Here is a 22975-nt window from a genome sequence, read left to right as displayed (position 1 = left end):
ATAATATAATGCCTGATTTCCATTCTGCCAGACCTGTCTTTCTCCGTGGTTAACTATTAATTTCAGAAGCAAGATGCAATACTGCAGTAAAATAAAATAGTGCTAAACTAAGAAAATTGCACTTAAATATTTAAAGTAAACACATCAGATTCCCTTTTGTGAGGATACCATTCCAATTAAAGAGGTATACCTACATAGTCCTTAAGACATCAACCTATAGCTCCTGCATAGACAGGGAGTTTGTGGATGTCTCTAGCAAAGTACTCTGCAGGCAAGGCACTGCAGACATGCTGCCTTTATCCCATCAGGACAGCTTGAGGAGCAACCTGATAACAGAACTGCCATCCAAAAAATCTGTACTCTAAATCCTTGATTTTTGTTTCAGTTTACCTAGGAATTGGGTCACTCTGGACATACAGGTGTTCAATAAATACTAAGTACATGCTGTCTTTCTCTCCTTGCATCCATAGCTTAAGTTTGAGATACTAAATTGTACCATTAAAAAATATTAATAATATAGTACAAGCTGGAAGATATTATCTGAACAGACTTTCTGATTCTTCTCAAGTTTCTTGTGATATGTTTATTAAGTGTTGTCTTGTATTTAAAATGCAGTTACCCTAGATATGATACAGCAAATCACGCTGAAACACATATTTCCGTGCAAGATGTATGTTTGCATGCAATTTCTCTTGTATAAACCCGGCTTTCATTACAGGGCAAGAGATACCCAGAGATGTCAATGTATAAAACACTATTTTTTATTTAATCTACTATACCAAGAGAGGGCAGTGGGACTGTTCTTGTATCCTTTACTCAGTTAAACATTTGTCATTCTTTTCTCCACAGAATTGGGTCAAATCCAATTCAACCTGTAAATTCAAACCAGTAAGTGCAAAGCACTGAGAAGCATCTGCTTTCCCCTACCAGCAAAGCTTGCACACTTCTCCTTCAGTGTAGAAACTCATGTGGAGCACTCCAAAAACTGTTCCTATCCTCCAAACCCCTGAAGCAGACAAGCTCCCCAGGGGCAATACACCCATTGCAGCAGAAAAAATAATAAATCACTGAGAAATCTTGACATTTCTCTGCCACCCCCAACCCGCTGCAGGACTTTGCTATGGTTGTGAGCAATCTCTCAACTCTGTACACAGTGCTAGCAGACAACTACTCCCTTCCTCCCCAACATGTGACTACTTGCTTGGCCTCTCAGTCACTGCCCACCCCCACATCTCACCCCCTTCATGTCCCCAAACCCGTGTCTGTGAGTGACGAGGGCTGGAGAAGGAAGGATTGCACAGCCACACTTGTGTGGCAGGACAGGCAGAGGCTAGCAGCACCACAGCAGTGATTGGTGGCATAACAAACAGGCTCGGTGGGAAACATGCAAAAAGCCACCCCAGGGTCGCGAAGACAAATGCTGCTGAGCATATACACACCCGCAACACTCTGCTCAGTGCTGGAGCTGCTCAAGCCCTTGTCCAAGCCGGGACAGTCTTCCGTGGGGAGATAAGGGGGAAATGCCATATACGAGGCCAGCCCCTGCCCACAGGCCTGTCACTTACCTGCTGCATCCAGCCATGGCACGCTGCAGCAGCACAGCCTCCTCCTGCTGTCCTCTTCTGTAACAGCGTGGACTGGCAATTGTTTTCACATGAGCATGCTTGGACTAGACAATCCCACGAAGTCCCTTCCAGCTCCAACTGTCCTGTGATATTTGGAGTAGACAATGCATAAAAGTCCTCTCCACCACCCAGTGTTTATAATGCATGCCTAAATACTGCTGAAATAGGCAAGGCACGGGGTCGCAGATGAGACTGCAGTGCTTCTCTCTTTGACCCTGGTGTTAAAGCCCTGAACATGCAGCTGTGAGAATTTGTTTTTTAATTTGGGCGATGATTTGGGGACTTATCAAAGTCAGCTGTGTGCCAGGCTAAGGGTTCAGGTTGAAAGGAAGAGAAAATGAAGAGCTGCAGCTGGGGAGGGCTGGGAGGAGGCTGCCAAAGCAAAACACAGGCTGCAAAGAGCAGCGTGCTGCAAGAATGGCTGGGGGCCTTGTCGAAGGCTCAGCCTACAGTTAGGGTTAGGATTAGGGAATGCTGCTCACTTTGGCACTATGTTTAAGGCAACTGTCTCTAAACACTTTCCTGCTATCAATAATTTACCCTTCAAAATATTCCAGGACATGCTATGTTTATATAACTATTGAAACACCTATGTGGTAGATCGGTGATCTTAATTTTGAATCATAGAATGGTTGATTCTTCTGCCACTGAAGGCCTGTTTAATCTACAGTTCATTTAAATTAATGGAAAAAATCTGTTTTGTCTGAGGCCATAAATGATTTGCTGAAACCACACACGCACACGGTGAGTCACAGTTCAGAACATAACTCAAACGACCAGGACTATATTCCCATGCTCTAACCACTAGATTACAGTCCCTCCCACATATACCCTGCAATAATACTTGCTCAAATGATAACAGCGTTTCCCCACTTTACACGTCGGACAGCATTACTCAGTAAGGCACATCACACCCGACAGGAGTACAGCTCTGCAGAGCTGGGGGAGGGAGGAAGCACAAGTAAAAGTCATTATTTTTGACTGATATCACTAGAATTTAGCTCTCCTATTGGAAAATTACCAGCTCTGAACCCCCTGATTTACACCTAACTGAAAAATAAAATCTGTACTCCTGATCCACACTCCTTTTACCCACCTTGACCAATGACTGCCTGCAGACCGACTGTCACAGAGGATCTTGGAGGAGCAGCTTTACTTTTCCTCCACTCTGCAGAGCGGCATGAACCTCACCAGGAGGAGGAGAAGCCCCTCGGCACCCTGAGCTGCCCCCACCGACCGTGTGGCACGGGGCGGCACCGGCGCCGCGCCTTGGGCGCCATGTTGAGGAACCCGCTGCCTCACGGCCCGAGCACCAAGGCGTCAGGCACCTGCGGATCCAGACCTCTTGTCTTCGGGGTGCTCAATTTCTGCAGTCGCCAAGACATTGCCACCGTGGGGGCAACGAACAATAGGGCTCTCAGGAGAATCACCCTCCCCCAGACACGGATCACACAGGTGCTGCCGAAAGGGACGGGGCCCGGAGCGGCTTTTCCTCACACACCTGAGGCGCAACCCTGGGCCGACCGTCCGTGCCCAGGCCCGGAGCCTCGGCGGAGGGGAGGCTGTGGCAGCGGGAACGAGCGGCGACCGGCGCGGGGAGGCCCTCGACCTCCCCTCAGGACGCCAGGGCACTGCGCCACGGCCCGGGCCGGGCGTTACTTCACCTCAGGGCCCGCACGGGGCAGCGCCGGGTCTGCCCGGCCGGAGCCGCCTCCGCCGCGCGAGCCGCCCCTTCCCGCCTCACGGCGCGAGGCCCTATCGCCTCCCTCCGCGCGCCGCCTCCCTCCGTCCGCGCGCGGGCCGGGAGCCGCCTGTGCCCCCCCGGCCCGGGCCGTGCCCCCCGGGCCCCTGCCCGGCCGGGGCGAAACTCCCTGGGGCAGGGGAGGGGCGCGGGCCGCGTCTCGCCGGGCAGGGCCGGGCAGCGGCAGCGCTGACGGGCGAGCGGGGCCCGGCCCTCCCCGCCGCGTCCTTTCGCAAGCCCCCGCCGTGCCCCGGCTGAGCGGCCGTCCCCTGCGCCCTGCTGGAGACCCGCGGCGTCCCCGAGACGGCCCGGCGGGCTGCCAGGCCGGACGGAGCCCCTGGCTGGGGCTGCCGGCCCCGAGCCCGCCTGCGGGTGGGCTGCGTGTCCTCGTCGCCCTGACGCCTTCCCTGTCCCCCCCGGCCGCCCTTCACCGTGTCCTAAAGCCCCTGGGGAAGAGGCAGCGGGCTCGTCGCAGGCTGGACGAGCCCCCAGCCCAGCCACGGGGAGGGTGGAAGGGTGAAGAGTGACTCACAGACACACAGCTGACACCACAAGTATTTAGGAAATTGCCGTTCTCTTAAAGGCAACCGTGTATTTATTTCTCTGGGGCGAAAGCGAGGGAGTTGTGCTCCGGGAAGGCATTTTGGTCACCAGTCCTGGCAGGGGAAGGAGTGCTGGGGCAGAGCGGGATGTGTGGTCTGGTGGATGAGGAAGACTTTAATGCTCCAGCTACAGAAAAAACTGGAAACACTCAAGAGAGGCGGGTGGTTATGGTAGAATATATGCTGTTTATTTATGAACATAACCAGGGCTTCCGACAAACTTTATATGCAGCCCCTGCCCTCCCCCCCCAGTTCAAAAAAACCCACCAAGGTGTGTGCATATACTGTATGTATACATACCCATACACACACGCTGCACACGCACATGGCACACGCACACACACACACCCAGCACTGCATTCCCACTGTCATGCTTTCAAACAGCTTCACATCTCCACCTCGTTCTCTTCTCCCGTCATACTGTCTCAACTGGACAAATTCTTGTGCAGCTACAACATGAGGAAGAAACGCTCTGCATGGCGACCAGCACTCCCTGGAAGTGGGCCTGTTTGTTTATTTTTCTCTTGCCCTGGGAGAAGCTCCAGAGTCCAAAGGTGCTGCAGGCACCAGGGACAAGCCTCCTTACCCCACCACTGGTGTCCTGCAGCCCCACAGCCCCCTGCCCCCTCCCAGGCACCCCTGCCCTGGGGTCCGGGGGCAGTGGCCAGCCTAGGACAACATGAAGGACGCAACACACGCTCACCCACCCACACTAATAATAAAATAACATTGCAGCACAAGGGCATAGTCTCTGTCACCAGATAAGAAAGTCGTGTGATGGCAAAGACCTAAGTAATGCAATAAAAATAAAGTGTAGCTAGTATACACAGAAAGGCTTTCACATTAAATGAGGCACAGCTTGGGCAGACAAGAGACTTGGAGAGGAGCTAAATGTCCTGGAATAAAGCAAAATACACTGAAAGTTCATAGTAAATACCCGCATCAATAGGTATTTATTCATTTGTGCTTCGCCACGTTGTGACATACAGTACAAGACACTGCTGCTCTTCCTTTTGATGGAGGGAGCTCGCCATGCTCCCTGGCAAGCTGCTGCTCCAGGCTGTCCATTGGTCCTGCAGCGGTGACAGCCCCTGCCCCACTCCAAGCCAAGGCAGGGGACAAGGGTCGGCAGAGGCAGCCCAGCCAGGCTGGGACAGTCCTGGCAGCAGTCCGGCAGCCCCCCACCTCAGTGCTCCACACAGGCATCTGGTGCTGCGGGTCCCTCAGCCTCAGCCCTCTTCTCCTCACCACCTCCCTGTAGCTGCACTGCAGCCCAGCTGGGGGGGCCTGGCCAGCACCCCCAGATGCCCTGTCCCTCAAGCCTGCACATCCCTAGCCCTTTTTCCTTGCGCCCTGCCAGACTGGGGAGAACAGAAAGCCCCAGAGCTCCTGCAGCCAGCTTTTAAGGCACATCTGGATTGCTATGTGTGCTTTATTACTATTATTATTATTGTTATTTACCCTGTGTAGACACGTGGGCTTTTTAATTTCTTCTTTCCCCTCACCCTTCTCCTTATAAAACCCACCATGTTTTCAGCTTATTCGTGTGTCACCCCTAAGGCACAAACCTTTTAATACTACAGCTGCCTGGCTTCTTGTATTGGTCGTAAATTGTTAAAACAAAAACCCCACCCCCCCCCACTCCCCTCGAAACAATCTGAGATCGCTGCGCTCCGGTATGTATAGTATCTATAGGTGAGCGGGGGCAGCCCGGCAGCGGCCGCGGCGGCCCCGCCAGTCCCGGCGCGGGTTTAGGCGCAGCTGCCCATGGCCTTCACCAGGGAGCTCTCGGGAAGCTGCCTGAAGATGCCCCGCAGAGTCTCCAGCTCCCGGGTGAGCTGCTCCACCCGCTTGCGCAGCCGCTCGTTGTCGGTGGTGAGCTCCAGCACCTTCTGCTGCGTTTCCACGTTGCGCTGCTTGGCCTTGTCCCGGCTCTTGCGCACCGCGATGTTGTTGCGCTCCCGGCGCACCCGGTACTCGTTGCTGTTCTTGTCCACTGTCTTTTTCGATTTGCTCCGGTGGTCCGCGGGCATCATCTTGAGGGCGCCGGCGGCGGGCAGGCCGCCGGGGGGATGCGGGTGGTGCGGGTGGTGCGGGCTGGGCACGGGCGTGGGGGGCGGCGTCGGGTGCCCGGGCTGGAGGTGCATGGTGGTCTGGGCGCAGTGGGCGATCTGGTACTGCAGGTGGGACGGGTGTTGCTGCGGAGCGTGGTGGGGGTAGAGGGCCGACAGGGCCGCCGACTTGACCTCCTCCTCCTCGCGGGGCTCCTGCTTAATAACCAGCGGCCGCAAGCCGGGCGCGGCGATGCGCTCGTAGAGGGGGTCGAGCTTGCCGTCCACGTAGCCGGCCACGCAGCCGAAGAGCGGCTGCTGGTGGTGCTGCTGCTGGTGCCCCGGCGCCGAGGCGGCGGCGCCGGCCCCATGCATGCTGTGGAAGTCGAAATCCCCGGCCAGGATGGCCTTGGCTTTCTCCTGCTGCTTGCTGTGCTGGAAGAGGTCGGCTAGGAACTCGTCGTTAAAGGCGGCGGGGTCGATGTAGGCGCTGATGTCGATTGAGTTCTCGTTCTCGCAGATGTCGCCGAGCTCCGCGCCGCCCGCAGCAGGTGCCGCCGCCGAGGGAGCCTCTCTGTAGCTGTAGGCGCTGCCAGACAGGGGAGTCTGAAGCTGGTGGTGCTGGCCGCTGCTCATCGGGGGCCGGGAGTCGACCTCGTAGAAGTTGGCTTGCTCCATGAAGCACCTACAGTCTGCCGGGCATGGTGAAGGGCTCCTGCAATCCAGGTTTCGGACGGGGCGGCGGCAGCGGCAGCGGCGGCTCTACCAAGCCCGCGGCACCCCGGCTCTCGGCGGCGAGCGGCACAGCTCGGCGCGGCACGGCACAGCTCGGCGCGGCGCGTCCGGAGCCCGTCCCCCGCCCCAGCCCCAGCCCGGCCGAGCCCCGCTCGCTGCCTGCCTGCCCTGTTGCTAGTGGGTTGCCGCGGTCCTGCGTGCCGTATATATACACCCCCGCAGCAGGGCCAGGGATCGCCCTCTAGTGTCCAAACCTCCCGCTGGGAACCTTTGACCACCTCGCAGCCGGGTCTTAGCGCCCGGTAGGGCAGCGCCGTCTGTCCGCCCTCCCCCGGGAGCCGCCGCAGGGACAGCGGCCCGCAAGCCCCGGACCCCCCGCCGCCCCGAGCTCGGAGGGCGCTGAGCTACCCCCGCCAAGGAGGCTCGGAGCTGATAAGAGGCCCGGAGAAACGGCGCGGGGACTTTGCGCCCTCCCTGCCCGAGGCCGCTTGGCGGGGCAGAGCGGCCAAAGGCGGCTGGTACATTCATTCCACCGCCCGCTCCCAGCCTTGCGCCGAGCGACTCCCCGGCCGCGCTACGAAGAAAGTCTCAAAGTTCACCGTCACCCACGCGTACTTGCAAACACTTGGCCAGTCGGGAATATTCGCCCCGCCGGGCTTCCCTGCGGGGCCCCAGGCGCAGCTTGACCGGTGCCTGTCGCTGGGCGGGAAACCTCGGGGGGCAGCGGAGCCTTCCCAGCTCCGCTCTGCTCGTCGGTGATCGGCTGGGGACTGCTGGCTGCTGCTGCGCTTTCTGTCGGTCCGTCAAGCCCGGAGGAGCTGTCCTCCTGGGACGGGACGGCCCCAGCCGGGCCTCCTGCGGGCCAAGGGCCCCGGTGCCGCCCGCGGCGTCAGGCCGAGCGCCGCGCTCCCGACACCGGCAGCCCCACGGCTTTCCCCGCACGTAGGAGGGGAGGGAGAAACACGCGTATCTCCCCCCTCACTCCCAACACGAATCGAGCAGGTAATGTAATTACATTTCCCAAAATGCATACACAGCAATCTCGACCAGTGTCGGGTGCGGACAGGCTCCTGGAGTTTACCCGAGATAAACCCGGGCGCAGCCGGACCCTCGGGGCAGCAGTAGCCGGGTAACCCGGGCGTGTGCCCAGCCCCGCGGCGGCAGCCTCCGTGGAGACGCTGTTTGCCTTCCCAGCCTGTGTTTCCTGGCGGCTTCCGAGGCGGCGATCGCTGCTCCCGCACCGAGGGGATGGAGGGAGAAGCCGCGTGTCGCAGCCACCGCGACTCCTCTCCCCCGAGCAGCAGGGGATGTTCCTACAGCAGCCCCTGTGCAAAGCGCAGCCTTCCTAGGAGACCCGGCTTCAAGCTTCAGCTCGGGGGGGGGGGGGGGGTGAGGATGCACACAGTTTCCTCCTGCTGTGATCCCTCTCGGTCTGCAGTAGAGCTGTTTAAGTCCTCCCTTGTGTCTCTCCCACGAGCGCCTCAGGAAGCTCCCTGGGACTTGACCTCTGCTGGGGCTGAAGGTCCCTTTGAAAGTGGCACAGAAAAAGGAGATGTCAAGGCCGTTGGAGCAGGTGCAGGCCTCAAGTTGCTACAGGAGGATTTGCAGAGAAAACAATTCAAAGATAGTGATGGCTGGAGAAAAAAAAAAAAAAAAAAAAAAAAAAAGCTGTAATTCTTACTCCTGGATGTTCTAGTAAGCCAGAAACTTGTGAAAGTAAATTCCTTGCTCAGAAGGGGTTTGACAGATTCCTTGCAATTAAAAATATTTGACAAAGTCTTAAACAGGAAACAAAATTGCAATGTACCAGGAGCCCATGTTTCTGTATCACACAAGGCACATGTGTGCCTCTAGTTCATGAGCAAAAAGGGAGGCCAGTGGAGTCAGTTGGCTTTTGCATCCTGGTATCCTCTTGGAAGAATGGATTCTGCAATTACAGCAGGGAAACATATTAATTTACAGAGTAGAGAATATACTTTTCACCTTTCACTATCAACAGAAAAAATAAATCCTAAATTCTTTTTATATAGTCTGTTTTCTAAAATTATGTTGGCTTCAGTGCACAAGCAGTGCCTCGCAGGGGTGTTTCAGTGGTCCATGGGGAGCTGTAGCACTGACACTGAACAAAGTCATAATACAGAGGAAAAGCCTCAAGTCTGTGACAGAAGTGAGTTTTGGATGCTTCAGAGAGCAAAATGTCTCTGACTGCATCTGACTGTCCAAATTCTGCTTGTTCTACTCCAGTGAACCAGTTCCCAGAAGAGGAACCAACCCAGAGATGGACCTTCTGCCTGCTGCGAGAAATATCATCTGGAATAGTAGCTGGTAAGCAGTTTATAGCCAGTGCTTTTGAAAGGCCTTATCTGACTGAAGTTGGCAGAAACAGGCACAGGCCATGGACATTGAAAATAAAAGGCCAGAGCTGCATGAAACAGCAGAATCATATTACTAAGTTTGTAATTTAATAACAATACCTACGCCTCTGTAGTCTTAAAACGCTCTCACATTTTGTAATTATTCTGAAATTAAGGCCTACCCACATATTAAAAGAAATTCAAAGTAAATCAGAAAGTTTAGGATCAAATTCCATTCCTAATTACTGTAATTAACAAACAAGTCCCCGCAATTTAAGGACTGGTTTGCTCAGTTTTTGTTTTGTTTTGTTTTTTACATAGACCCCTTTTATCTAAGTTAAAAACTTTTCAATAATCTCTTTTTACATGAAAATATGCATTCCTGTTCAAATTGTTTTAATATGTTATAAAAATGAGGTTCCCAGACTTAGACAAACAAGATAATTCTTTTTCTTTTTATTGTCCCCCTTTCTCTGAAGGCAAAAAAAATATTTAGAAGCTGCTCATCCCTCAAACAAGCACAAATGCGTATTTCCACATTCATATCAACAGTGACCGATACTAAATATTTCCATCTAATATCAGGAGAAAACTTTTGTTTTCATTGCTTCAGTTATATGTGTCAGGGAGTTAATTTAACTAAAAGAGGAAGGATGTGTGATGCATACTATAGAACCCTGAAGCAGCCTGGCTGTCAACTCTTGAGGGTGCTATTCTTCCATCTCAAGGCAGATCTCACTGTGTAGCAGCTAGGGGAGGAAGGGAGAACTACTCCACAACTCAAACAGAACCAAACATCACTTATACCAAGTCAGCTGTGCTGGTTTCTACTAGTAGTGAAGGAAACTAACTATCTGGTTTATATAAGCGAATTTTGTGACTCTTCAGAGTTTTTAATTGCACTGGAATGCTGAAGTCTTGTCATTTCACCCGAATTCAGCTCCTGTGCTGTTCTCAGGCCTTTGACTCCCATGGGCTGCAAAATGGGTTACCTGGCTACAGGATCCAGGCTGGCTCTAAAGGGTGTGTGGGAAGCACAGCACTCTTGCTTTCTGACCCACCAGCTCAGAAGTATGAACAGAACATGGCATGTGGCAGCCCTGTTAAGAATCAGAGTGCTATTACACATTTATTTTACTACCTTGTTAAACTACAATATTTCATTGCTGCTGACAAGGCTCCAGAATGTCATGTCTGCATGCAAAACTTCCTGGGGTGACTGCCAGCACAGCCCAACCTCTCCTCTCTCCCACCTGCAGCAAGGGTTGGGGGGGAAAGGAAACAGATTTGGCTGGGGCAGGAGTGGGCACTGTGGAGCAGAAAGGACACTACGGCTGTTTTGGATGTGACAAGGGGACATTATCCTCAGCTGGGTGTAGTGCTGTGCCCCAAGTGCACCAGGGGAGGAGGCGGGGATGGATCAGCAATAGTTGCCTATGCGAATAAAGAGCTGGCAATCTAACATCTTACTTCTTATGGTGTAATGAAACACAAATTTCTCCCCTCTCCTGTGTTTTCTGCCCCAGGGAGGGGAAACATGATAGTGCACATAAAAGCTGCCACACATGACAATTTTCAAAGGAAAGGTCTTTACGTGCCAAAGCCTTGGAGGGCAGTAGGTAGATCAGCATGGTATGACAAGTCAACAGGACCTTCCCTTTAGCTGGGCAAGGCACCCGGTGACTGATTACCATTTTTGATGTGCAGTTTGGTCCAATGACAGATGATTTAATTATCATTACATCTTTTCTCCTTTGGAGAAACACTGTTTACAACTCCAAGGTGAACCAACTCAAATCCATGCTATCTTCTTCTTCCCTTTTTTGTAACACTCCTCTTGTCTTCAGGGTCTTTATGACCATATCCTCAACCCTCCCTGTCCTTGTGCTCTACTGACTTCTGCTTCCTCTCCTGAGAGCTCAATGCTTTGCAAGTACAAAGGCAGCTGCCTGGGGTCATCTTTTCACTTCCATTTGTCTGGTTACTGCTCACATCCATTCAAACAGCGCTCATAACCCAATCCATTCCCAACCTGTCTCCTGTAATCATGTACAATCAGTCTGTGAAGTTGTAAGTGGTTTATCCTTTCACAGTTTTTGTATCCTTAATGAGCCATTACATAAATAGTTTCTTTTTTATAGTTAGGACCATATTCATGGTGCTCAGAATATTCTGAATCCTTTTCAGATACACGATTAAGTTCTGTTACAAAGACCACAGCTGAAATACCACAAAAAAAGGATGTGATAGTATTGGTCCCCACCTCTCACTATACTGTTTTCATCTGCAATAATAGGCCATGACCTTTGCCTGAAGACTTCCCTGGATTATGTTTACAGTTCTCCTGCTGGTATGCATCAATTATCCCTTTCCTGAATATTTGGCCTATCCACAAATCATCCATGGTCTCTCTACACTTTTAACTCAGACTAAACAATAACCTCCCTTCTTTCACATCTGAATTTACTTTCCAATTTTCTGTCTACCTTACAAACTTCATGGTTTCTCTCATCATGAATAGCTCAGGATCTTTAATTCATTCATGCTCACAATCTCTGGGAGGTGGAGCACTGTTGTTACTCTCTATTTCACAGCTAGATATTGGCCATATAAGAAATAGGGAGCAAAGCTCAGAATTTAATCTCTCCTACGTTCTGAGCTAATAGCACAACCAGTGAGCATGCAGAAGTTTGATTACTGCTTCCCTGCAAATGAAACACCTTATTTTTCATACACTTCCTTGATATTTTTAACTATTTTTAATTAAAAAGTTCAATTACCTTCTATCTTGAAATAAATTCTGAAGTGAATAGTAATAGGGTAGTTATGATACTCCAAACTCAGTTCCCAACTCTGCTTTTAGGAGAAAAGTGTTATCAAAATACTCTCCAAAGACTGTAACACTTAGAATATGGCTGGCTGCTTCTCATGGCATCATCCAAGATGTAATCCAAAACTGGAGGTTTAAGCTCCTTGTAAATCCAGGAAACTGCAACATGGCTTCTACCTGTGTTTGCACTCAGGTCACACCAACTTCAGGCATGTAATTTAGATGCTCTCAAAGTGCCTAAATGAGCTATGCAGGGAACTCAGGCTCACAAATCTCAATGTCCTAAGCTGCACCTAAAACTAGATACTGAAATAACAGGGTCTCAATAAGTCATCATGCATGAAGTCAGCTGGACTGCACACCTGGGTTAGCATCACTATTCAACAAAATCCTACTAGTTAGAGCAATAGCATCTCCTCACTTGTATGAGCATCACTCTGATACTCAAAGTGTACTATTATTATCAGCTCCTCTCAAAAATACTGATTTTCAATACTAACTAAAGTAGTGGCTAAGGCTGAGCACATGTATTATATTGGTGACTATTCCAGCACACATCTATGTAGACACTGCAGTGTAACACTGAGCTCCACAAGAGTAGAATACCCTTGTTTGGCTGTCATACACATGTTCTGACTTGGCACTAATCCCTTGAAAATATTCACTTAGTCATCCTGTAACATTATTCACATCTGTTCTTTTAATGCAAAAGGTAGTTTATTGGGGTAAGTGTAACTTGGCAACGTGTAAGGAGACCACGTATAGCCAATAGCAAATAATCTGATTTTCAGAAGGTACTTTTACAAAGGTGGGCTAAAACATTTTGAAAAGACTACTTAAGGAATGAGGAACCTTGCCACTGACCTAGATGTTACTTTTTGCTGACTTCAAAAAACTTTGAAAAAGAAGATGCTGCAGTGTGGCTCAGACTTCATCACTCTTTCTAAGCAGTTTTTGTTTGCACTGTAGACATTTTCCTAAGACTATCTGCAAAAATAAGACAAAAATATTTATATTATGGAAATACCAGAATATGTTAGGCACTTTCCAGAAGTATAGAAAAATACCCTTTGCCACAAAAACAATTTAGAATCAGAAGAAAAAGGTATGAAAAGTGAGTGCGATGGGACTGGAAAGGAAGAGGAAGACCAGCTTGTAAAAACAGAGTCCTGCCATTTCTTAATTATGTATTTTAGTACATGAAACATCCTGCCACAAAACTCAGTCCCTGACATGGGCTAAGTTCCATGTTTTTATTCTCTCTAAATGAACTTTATTCCCCTTCAGAGCAGAATTTTACAAGGATCAAAATTAACTAAAGAGCAAAAAATGTGATAAAAAGTACAATGCAGATGTTAAAGCCTCATGCTGTTGTTCCACAGATGAACACATTGATAAATCTATGGCAGGCTTCAGCAGGATAAGAACTGCATGAGGCCTCTCAGAGAACTCAAGGATCTGCTGGGCCTTTTACACTTCTCTTACCTTGAAGCTATTGTGGGATTCACAAGTCAGACAATGGGACAGCCTCACTATGCTGTAGCTGATGGTTCTTGATTCCAGCCTGCAAAGATTCGATGCTCAAAGGTTCTATGGAATTAGGGGCTAAGACCTGGAAATATGAAGGTAATATACCTTTGGTGCAACCCTTCTTTTATTAATGTCATAAAGTGTTTGACTTTGATGGCAGAAAATTTTGGGGCCACACTTGACTCATATTTTAAAATGTCAGATTTTACAAGTATTGACTCTATACTAATAGAAAGTACTTCTACTGCTCACTGTGGATGCTGTCTTGTATCTGAAAATTTGACCTCCCTGTTAAGCTAATCTCAGCTTTCTCTAATTATCCCACTGCTAGCCCAGGGATTACTGGCATGAGTAATCTAAGCAGGAGTTGGCCTACTAAATGGAACAATGTCAAAGGCAGAGAGAGGGAGGGAGTCACAAGGAAGCTCTGCAAAGTTCTTAGAGTCACTTGGTGACATCACCAATGAATCCAAATCATGATCAAAGCAACCACCAGCACCAGCGAACAACAGGTGCACAGAGGAAGGAAGCAAGTCAGAGGCACCCTCAGCTTGAAATTGCAGTTTTGTTATCAGCTTCAAGTTAGGAATAGTGGTATTTCTGGCATCAGAATTTCCTTGACTCTCCTAAGAACAAACACAGCACAAAGAACATACTTAAAGAGCTGGCATACAGTGCTGAAATTCCCATCTGCAGCACTTTGACCCTGCCACAAAGTGACTCCACCTCAAGGCTGACCATGCAGCAGGCAGATGGGGCAGCACCAGCTCTCCTCCAACCACTTGTGGGTGACATGAGAAATGGCCCTTTGTTCCCTGCAGAGATTCCAAAGGTCACTGGAAAACATCCAGCAAAAGGATCTGGCACTCCTGCTGACTGAGTTAACACCTATTCTGCCCTCTGAGCCTTCATAGAAACAGAGTTGCACACAGTGACATTCAGCGTGTCAGTCTTGTTCATAAAAATAACAACACATTGCTCACCACTGCATGAGTTCCACTGGATTTTTGCATTTACATTTTTCTGTTCAAACTGGAATCTTACGATTTGGGTAAAACAAATCTTTATCTTAAGTGCAATAAGAGTTAATCACAAACCAGGTGAGTCTAACAATCAGTAGGTCTTTCCTGAAAGGATCACAGTCCCATAAAAATATAGAAACTAAAGCTGGGAGGTTACAAGGACATTTCAAAGTTTCAGAGGAAACGGAACCGGCTACCTGAAGTTATGATGCTTGGAACAAACCACTCCTGCTTAGTTTTGAAAGGCAGCTGACAGCTGAGTTACAGAGTGCTTTAGGTAAATATTATCAGAATTTATATGAATAAAATCAGAAGACTTCTTTAATGGAAGCCATCATATTTTTCATTCACTTTATGGAAGCATAAAGATGATACTTTGTTTGCAGTAATAATTCAGAAAGCAAAAAGCCAGTGACAGTCCTAGGCTGTTTGCAAGATGCTTTGGTTTCTAAATCCTCAAGAAACAATGCTGAAAAGGCACAGCCCTTCACCTAGGAGTCAGAAACAATGTCATGTGACTTACAAAAAGTCCTTGCAAACTACTTGTATTTCTAAGTAAAAAATGAACCAGCTATTAATTGGGTTCCCATACTGCATAAACTTCCATTTTTTTTTCCTGCTGCTATAATTAAAGATAGGAAATGGGAATAAATTTTTGAAGTCTGAATTATTCACACTGAATAATTCTTTCAGTCCCAAACAGTTAAACTAGATGCTAATTTTATGCAAATTGCATGTAATATATTAATATGAGCATAAATTCTACATTCCTTAAGAAAACCCAACATTCTATTAATGGGAAATATGAGCAGTACGAACTGCTGACATTTATGACTAAAAAGAATTAATGCAACATGTTTTAGTCTTGGGTGCTACAGTACTGGATTTTATTTTACTAAAATTCATGATATTAAAAGGAAGATGATGATTTAAACCCCTGCATGCCACAGAACCCGTAGCATGCTGGTTGTCAGCAAACTGACACTCAGCTGCCAGAAGAGAAGGACAGAGAAGTGTAACTCAGCACAGAACTTTGTTTTGGGTCAAAGAAACAATTGCTGACAATCATCAAGAGATCATTTGCCTATATGGTAGGTCCTAGACCACATAGGAATTACTTTTCTCCTTCATTAATAAACTGAAATAAACATCACTTACCCAGCCTGGCATGGCACTGATAAAAGTTTGAGGCTGTGCAAGCTCAGCTGCTGGTTCCACTGGATATGCAAAAACTGGTGCCTGTATTTTATGGAAGAAAATCAAACCCTAAATATCAGTGTGGAAAGGCTAAGTGTTCAAACTAGGGCAGTGCTGCAGGTAGAGCTCAGATGTTCTGATGCATCAACTGCAAACTCAGTCTTCAGGAAGCCAGATTGCCAGACCTTGTCCCAGTGCCCCTTGCCTGTTTGCTTCAGTGGGCTCAGAGCTATTCAGTCAAATCTCTCTTGCAGCACTGAAATACTTCTAAGGCCTTGGATCCACATATTTCGGTTAGGACTTAAAAAAAATAAATCCACCTGGAGGTAGAGTATCAGAACATGTGACAAACCTACTGAAAATCTTTCAAAAATCTATTTTAAAATACTCAGAAGGTAAACACATGCACACTCTTCAGCATTCCCACAGCTCAACAACCAATGCTGCTATAGCATGAAGGGTCTGACAGCCACCTGTGAACTCGCACTAAGCCTACGGCCACAGGTAGTCTGCCTTCACTTGATGAAAGCCAAAGACATATAGACTGCTTCAGAATATGCTGCAGTGTTCTCTCCTCAAGCCACACAGTAGTGTTGAATAAATGGCCCTTCATTAAGTCAGCATCCACACAAATTAAATATTTTTGTTGTAAGTTTTTTGTACTTAAGGCATTGGAATTTGTGCCCTAGGTTTTCCAGTTCTTTCTAGCGCCAGCAAAGCACAACATCCCACATTAGCTTGTTAGCATTGCTGGAGTTCTCTGGGAGTGGTTGCCTCTGTGCATATTCCTGCTAGGAGTACACACACAACTGTGTGCACTTGTCCTGCCTTCATTTTGTTCATGGGAAGGAAAAGACGAGCACATGTGTGACACTCAGCTTTATTGCACCTGCTGAGTCCCTTAATATCAAAGGGCTTTACACCAGAGGAAAAAGAGGACAGGAGGTGAAGGTACACAGAAACAACGTATCTCAAATAATTCCATTTCCCAGTAAGCAAAGCCCTTCTCTCCAACTAGCAAACCACATTTTCACCAGGCCTGTGGGCAACTTCAAAGCAGTGCCTGTAGTCCCTGGAGAAGGGCCTCAACGATTGTGATTTCTAACATATTCATTCTGAGCTTTGAAGGTTTCTATGAGTGTGCATCCCTTGGTAAAGTCCTTTTTGGAAAGTGTATGTTCAGCACACACTGGGTATGTCAAGAAATAGTCTTCAGGGAAGCCACCACACTTCAGCAGAGTCAGTCTCAGTCTCTGCCAAGTGGCTTCTGGAATTATATTGATTGTCAGTGCACATGCACCACTAGAAGTCTACAAGAGCAGGTTCAATATGTTTTCAAGTGTTCTGTGTTCCTGTCAACTTCTCCTTTGCATGTCACTCTTTTTTGTCCCATATTTTTGGAGACAGGCTGTTCCCCTCTAAATCATCAACATCAACTTTGTTGTAAGATTGCTGATCCTGAATTCTTTCCTTGGGCAAAAATTCCTGATAATCCCAGTTGATGTCTTAACTGTGTAAGAACTTCTGACCAAATAAATCATGCCTGGTGCAGGAAACCCCCGCACAATGGCTAAACAACTCAGAATGGTAAGAATTTCCTCCATGCAGAGATTTGCTGAGTTGGTGTTTGAGGCTAGTAAGGTGCAGAAACATGACCTCAAAGGACATGCTAGCAATGGAGGGAGCATAAAACTTCTTCTACCTGTTAGAGGGAAATCTGATCTAGCTACTGCTGAGAGTAGAGGAAAATCAGATGAGCCCTTCTCCAGTGACATTGTTGTCCCTGGAGCCTACCAAAGTGGCTTTTTCTACAAATTTGGCTGTGGCATTTTTAAGTAATAGAAACTAGATTGTGTCTGGTAAATTCACTATACCAGAGACAGTCATGTGCCTGCAAGTATAAGCATACTTGCTTTGTTCTTCTGGGAGTCTATAGTATGTTAGAAAGTATGCAGAGCCAAAGAGCATAGAGCTGTGCTCCACTGTTTCTTTAGAATTTGTTTCCATTTCAGGAGGCAGAAAAAACAGTTAACTCACCAAATGTGGAGAATCACTTTCTGGAAGGAGGATGGCACTGTTGAGATAAGTACTTCTCTTCCTTTCTGTTGGGGACAAGAGATAAAGTGCTTGCCTGACAGAAGTATCACTGTCATTGATTATCTAGCAAAAAATCCTCTAGATGTAATAGTTCAGTGACAGACATGTTGGAATTACCAGTAGGCTTTCTCAAGTTTTCCTCCCGCGTATTTTATGTGATCCAGGCATAAATCACTCGTTTTCTATTCGTGTCTGTCAAAAGAAGTGGGGCAGAGTAAACAATCAGGTGGACTATCCCCTGCCAGCTGACAAGCTCTCAGATTCTTTCTTCTTTTCAAGTGCTATTCATGGAAGGGTTTATGGTATTTCAGAGGTCATATAGGTTGCAGGGAATAATAAAGCTATTGATAAGAAAGAAGTTTGTGTCGTCATACTCCCAACACCATGAGACTGAAGAAGAAACAGAACTATGCCTCTCCAATTTCATTGCTTTTCTGGAAGGGTATTTACTTTAGACTTCTGTTCTGAAGAACCATTTTGAAGTCTGGGTAAAATTAATAAAATTTATCCTTAAAACTATTTACTCTTCTTGATATCATATGAATAAGGCAAAGTTCTTCACTAGAGTATAGTCCGTGACAAATAGTGTCCTAGTAATTATGGGTGTGGATTTTCATGCAGTGACTGATGATGCCTTGGAAAAGAGCCATGGCACTGTGCATTCATAAACTAAGCTATCTAAATCCTTGCAGACCTCATTTATGCTTTTGGGAATATAGGACAGGTGTGGCAGTTACTAAACCTGGATACTTGAGAATTCACCTCTTATTCCCAGGTGTGGGCCATTAATTCTAGCTCAGACTTGTCCAGCTCTAACAAGTCTCTTTTGAACCTGATTTTATATGTGCACATATACACACAGGGTACATAGCATTTTCCTTTCAATCCATTTATCTACTTTGTTTTTCCTCATCTGTAGCTATGCAGCCTCACCTTACATTTTACACACACAGCAGCAAACTCCTGATCAGTGAGTCTACAAATCTGTCACATTCTGTAGATACCAGAAGCCTTGCAGTTTGAATTGTTTAGTACAATTACTGAAGAGGTTTGGGTAAAATTCAAGCCCAAGCCCCAGTGCAATTCACAACAATGGCTATACCAATTTTAATTGGATCACTAAACATCAGAACAAAGCCAGAGACCCCTCAAACACAAACATAGGTTGATAAAAACTGTAAAATTCTGTAAGAAAACACCTGTAAATGAATGTGGTGCTCTTTCTTTTTGCTAGATGCTCTTCCAGAAATCTGAACACTTTGGGGTAATGTGGCACACCTCTAACCTCCTTCCACATCGGGTAATCCTCAGGGAAACACTTGATATTTTCAAATACCTACAAGAAAGCTTCTAATGGCATATTCTGATGTTTCTATAGAATAAAGAATTGTCAAGATGACAAAGGATTACTTGGGGTATGAGATGGCCTTCTAGCTCCAAACCCCTCAAGAGGCCACTGGTGCAGTGGTATGCTTCTCAGCTCAAAGTTCCATCTTGTGAAACGAAACATTGACACAAGAGATCCTGAGCTACTTTGGCTTAAAGCACAAATTCCTGATAGCATGAGGGATAAGCATAGGCTGAGTTTCACTAAAAAATAGACTGATCATCAACAAGTATCTTGTAGCTATGAAAGAGGAGCCTGCCTCTGTGTGACCGTTAAAAGAATCCAGCCTGCTAACCAGAACAACATGAAAAAAAAAGTGAAACCTGCAAAAAATGGGCACACCTTTACCTATGCAGCTGGCTAATTCTAAAGGTGCTAGCTAAAAGCCTCTGATTAAAAATGTAACTTCCTGATAACAGCATGAGATGAAAATACATCAGTTAAGGAACTAAATCTCAGAGCAAAACTAATGCAGATTCTACCTAGATAAAACCAGTCCATCCCGCATGAAGTCTCAATCCCCCACATAAAAGAGGAAATGGGAACAGCTGTAGCTGGAGAGAAGAGTGGCATGTAACACCTAGGGAAGTGACAGCTTGGGCTTCTAGTAAAAGCAATCAGTGATACACTATTTTTCTCAGACACTGTAAGATTTCTTTGTTGGCCTGATTAATTTTGCTATCACCCAAAAGTGTGCTGAAGATGTGGGGAGGGAATGACTGTTTTTTTATTTGTTGTTTTGTTTGGGTTTTTTTGGTCTTCCTCCATTTGAGAAACTTTCCTTTTACTCTGCCCATGTAAATGAGCAACCCTAGGTATCTGAATAACTTGAACATTTTGTTAACTGCTATTAAGGAAAATAGTACTGGAGGATGAAGAACTACAAACTGGAAATGCTTAGTTGCAAGACTTCTTAGCTGCACAGAGAGAAAGAAAAAAGGCATTGGATTTTTCCTGTAAATGAACTCCAGGCAATGCTACAATAAAACGAATGTTTGCTATTAGAACAGGATGGCTCCTTTCTTTACTTAGTGTTTTCTAGAACAAAAGTACTGCAGCTTTCCAAGGCTGTAGTGAGTCAGTGCTAGAATTAGAAGTACAATCCTGACACAGTGGTCACCACTAAGCAATGTTTCCTCTCCTTTCTCTTCACCTATTCAAAACGGCCACCTATGACAAATCATCTATTAATAGACAAGTTCATATAATTTAAATTATCAATCTGGATTGAAAAACCACTCAGAAATTCTGTACTTAACAAGTGTAAGGTTTTTAAAACAAAGATGTATTGCTAATACTTTTGGTTCTGCATTTCATTTTTTGAAATATAACCAGATTCCTGATAAAAGAAACTCAGCACCCCTTCTGCTTTCTGAAGCATTTATAACCTCAGCTCTGCAAAACTTGGATTTCTAACAATGGTCTTGGTGCAGGTCAGTGCTCAATGAGAAGAGTAATCCTTGGAATACCAAAATGTAAGGGTTCTTAAGAGAAGGGAGGTTTGCAATAATAAGATTAGGGAAAACCTCTATTACAGACTTTGTATATCTGTTATATTCTTGAATGAATGACATCTGCTTGGTGATTATATGGAATGCAATTTCTGCCCAGTTTTGAACAAATCTAGGGAATAGGGGTAACACTTACCAAGAAAAGCTTTTATTTAATTATAATTCAGCCCATCTGCCCTGAAATACATGAACACACTTTACATCACAGCCTGGAACAGTGTGTTTTTACCTAAGGGGTCTGTTTATTTCCACTTGTAAATAATATAAACAAATATTTTTATTTTGCTGTCTTCTAACTCACTAGAATAGAAATTACTGACTTCTCATCTAAAATAATTCAAAGGCATGGATGTTAGACAAGACAGAAAAACTACACAAGCACCATGATGTGTGAAAAGTAAACCTTCATAGAAAGGTGCAAGTCTGAAGTAAAAAAAATTCCCCCATGAGGGAAATGGAGGCAAATAATTGCATGCTTACAGAAAGACTGTATTTTTTAAAGTGTTGGTTGTAGTCCAGAGTATTTGTAGGGTTTTTTAGGACAAAGAAATAATTGCCCTTGAAGACAGAAGTAGCAATCATAAACACTGGAGTCAGACACAACAGAAATGAGACTGTGGCAAAACAGTTTTTACACTGTAGAGTGGAAGGCTGCAGAGAAATTATTAAATTTTTTTTAAGTGTTAAGGGAACATACTTGGTGGGTAATGAACAGGGGTAATGAATCCCAACAGGTTTCTCTCTCCTTTACACGTTCTGCTTCCACTTCCCACAGATAGTTCCTATTTCCTCAATAGCCTTTCTGCTTCTAACCATCATTTGATGCAGGTTACTTGAAAATGCTGAATACCTGTGCAATTTTTTTCAAGGACTAAAGTCTTGAAAGAATCATGAAACTGAATTTTGCAGGTGAAAATGAGATCCTATGTCAATATTATCTATAGTTGTACAGATAGACTGTTGCTATAGGAACACATCCAGACTCAGAGTGAAAAGGACTCCATCCCAACAGGGACCTGCCTGCTGGCAACACACGACTCCAGAGCTCATGTAACTTGTAAATAAGCAGGTAAGGTGTGTATTTCAATGCCACATCCCAAGAGCAGTTGCCCTTATATTTCTGTGATTACTTTTTAGATCACTTCCATCATATTCTATTTTTACTGTCACGCTAGGGGAAAAAAACATCCTGCAAACTCTGAAGTACACTGTGTGGTGTTTTTCTTGTAACAGGATACAATGCTAACCAAGCTCTGGAGCGCCTTATGTGCACGGAATTATGCACGGGCTCTAATGTTTAAAATAATCATAACTGGGTCTACATTTTATTTTCTTCAGCTTTCTCTGATGGGGATTAATGAATGAATGCTCATAAAGTGCTCTAGAATCCTAGGAAAGCACCCTAAGAACACACACTTGCTTAACCATTGTGAGCAGAGGATAAAGTTTAATGCTTACCTGGAATTTCACTCTAGCTGCAGACGGATGAATCACTGTCACAGGAAATGTAACAGTTTCAACTGAGAAACAGAAAAACATTAGCGATGTTAAAGCAAACACTTGATGACTGACAAGGAAACAGTATATTCGTGGTAATGAACTCAGTAAAACTGTTTGCCCAGACTAATCCTCAGAATTCTTCTGCAAATGTAGTTTATTTTCCACAGGGCTTTATAAAAACAACAACAAAACTCCCTCAAAAGATCAGACACCCATAAAAATGGCAAATACAAGTAATTATATTTACATTAGTGAGCTCTGCAACTGTGTTAACAAATCTAATTCTTCTCACTTTCTTTTTTTTTTTTTTTTCAGATAGAAAACATTCCCCAAGCAGATCTATATGCTAAACCGGAGTAGCATGCAAAGGGGTACTTTTTACCTCTGCACTTAAATAAAAACTACTTTTTCTATACGTACACCTGTGCACTGAAATGTGTTTCCCTTGAAGATCCGTAAGCACAGCCTGTGCACAGACAACCGAAGAGATGTGAGCACATACATTTTGATGCTGCACTTGTGTAGGTAAAGTTCAGGAGATGTGAACCAAAGTGTCTTGAAAATATAACAGGCCAAAAATTATTTTATACAAAAATTGAGGTATTTTATAATAATAAACATGTATCAATTAAATGGTGCATGATCTTGCTAGGCATTTAACTCAATGATCTAGATGTTTCCTAATCTGTGCCTGTGTTTAGTCTTTCTTTTTAAAAATGTTTTAAAAGGAAAATTAACTAATAACCTGTGAAATTTAGGAATTTGCCATAATTTCTGTTTTCAAAAGAACAGT

General features: G+C 46.0%; 1 protein-coding gene and 2 long non-coding RNA genes across 6 annotated transcripts in view; 1 reads left to right on the top strand and 2 right to left on the bottom strand.

Annotated features, from left to right (window-relative positions):
* Positions 1-3276, bottom strand: part of LOC127389239 (uncharacterized) — a 63784-nt gene extending 60508 nt beyond the window's left edge. Inside the window, exons 1-2 of the long non-coding RNA XR_007890592.1 lie at positions 2722-3276; positions 1566-1708 (exon numbers count right to left, since the gene is read on the bottom strand). This is a non-coding gene — a long non-coding RNA (uncharacterized LOC127389239). The remainder of the gene's footprint in view (positions 1-1565; positions 1709-2721) is intronic.
* Positions 3277-4891: 1615 nt separating this feature from the next.
* Positions 4892-6697, bottom strand: CEBPA (CCAAT enhancer binding protein alpha). Its single transcript, XM_051629549.1, has one exon. It carries the CDS (start codon positions 6695-6697, stop codon positions 5720-5722), a length of 978 nt encoding a protein of 325 aa, XP_051485509.1. The 3' UTR covers positions 4892-5719.
* Positions 6698-7670: 973 nt separating this feature from the next.
* Positions 7671-22601, top strand: LOC127389238 (uncharacterized). 4 transcript variants are annotated; one of them, XR_007890589.1, is made up of 5 exons: positions 7671-7756; positions 8999-9079; positions 17700-19084; positions 20507-21751; positions 22498-22601. It is a non-coding gene; the product is annotated as an uncharacterized LOC127389238 (long non-coding RNA). The 4 variants fall into 4 exon arrangements; XR_007890591.1 differs by lacking the exon at positions 17700-19084; XR_007890588.1 differs by having other exon boundaries at positions 17700-21751.
* Positions 22602-22975: the final 374 nt, after the last annotated feature.

Source organism: Apus apus, chromosome 11 (assembly GCF_020740795.1).
Source record: "Apus apus isolate bApuApu2 chromosome 11, bApuApu2.pri.cur, whole genome shotgun sequence".
NCBI lineage: Eukaryota > Metazoa > Chordata > Aves > Apodiformes > Apodidae > Apus > Apus apus.
The sequence above is the reverse complement of the archived record's forward strand: the minus strand, read 5'-3'. Positions and strand labels throughout refer to the sequence as shown.

Bases quoted from the DNA above. Each gene is read 5' to 3' on its own strand.
- CEBPA (XM_051629549.1), bottom strand. From the start codon at position 6,697: ATGGAGCAAGCCAACTTCTACGAGGTCGACTCCCGGCCCCCGATGAGC.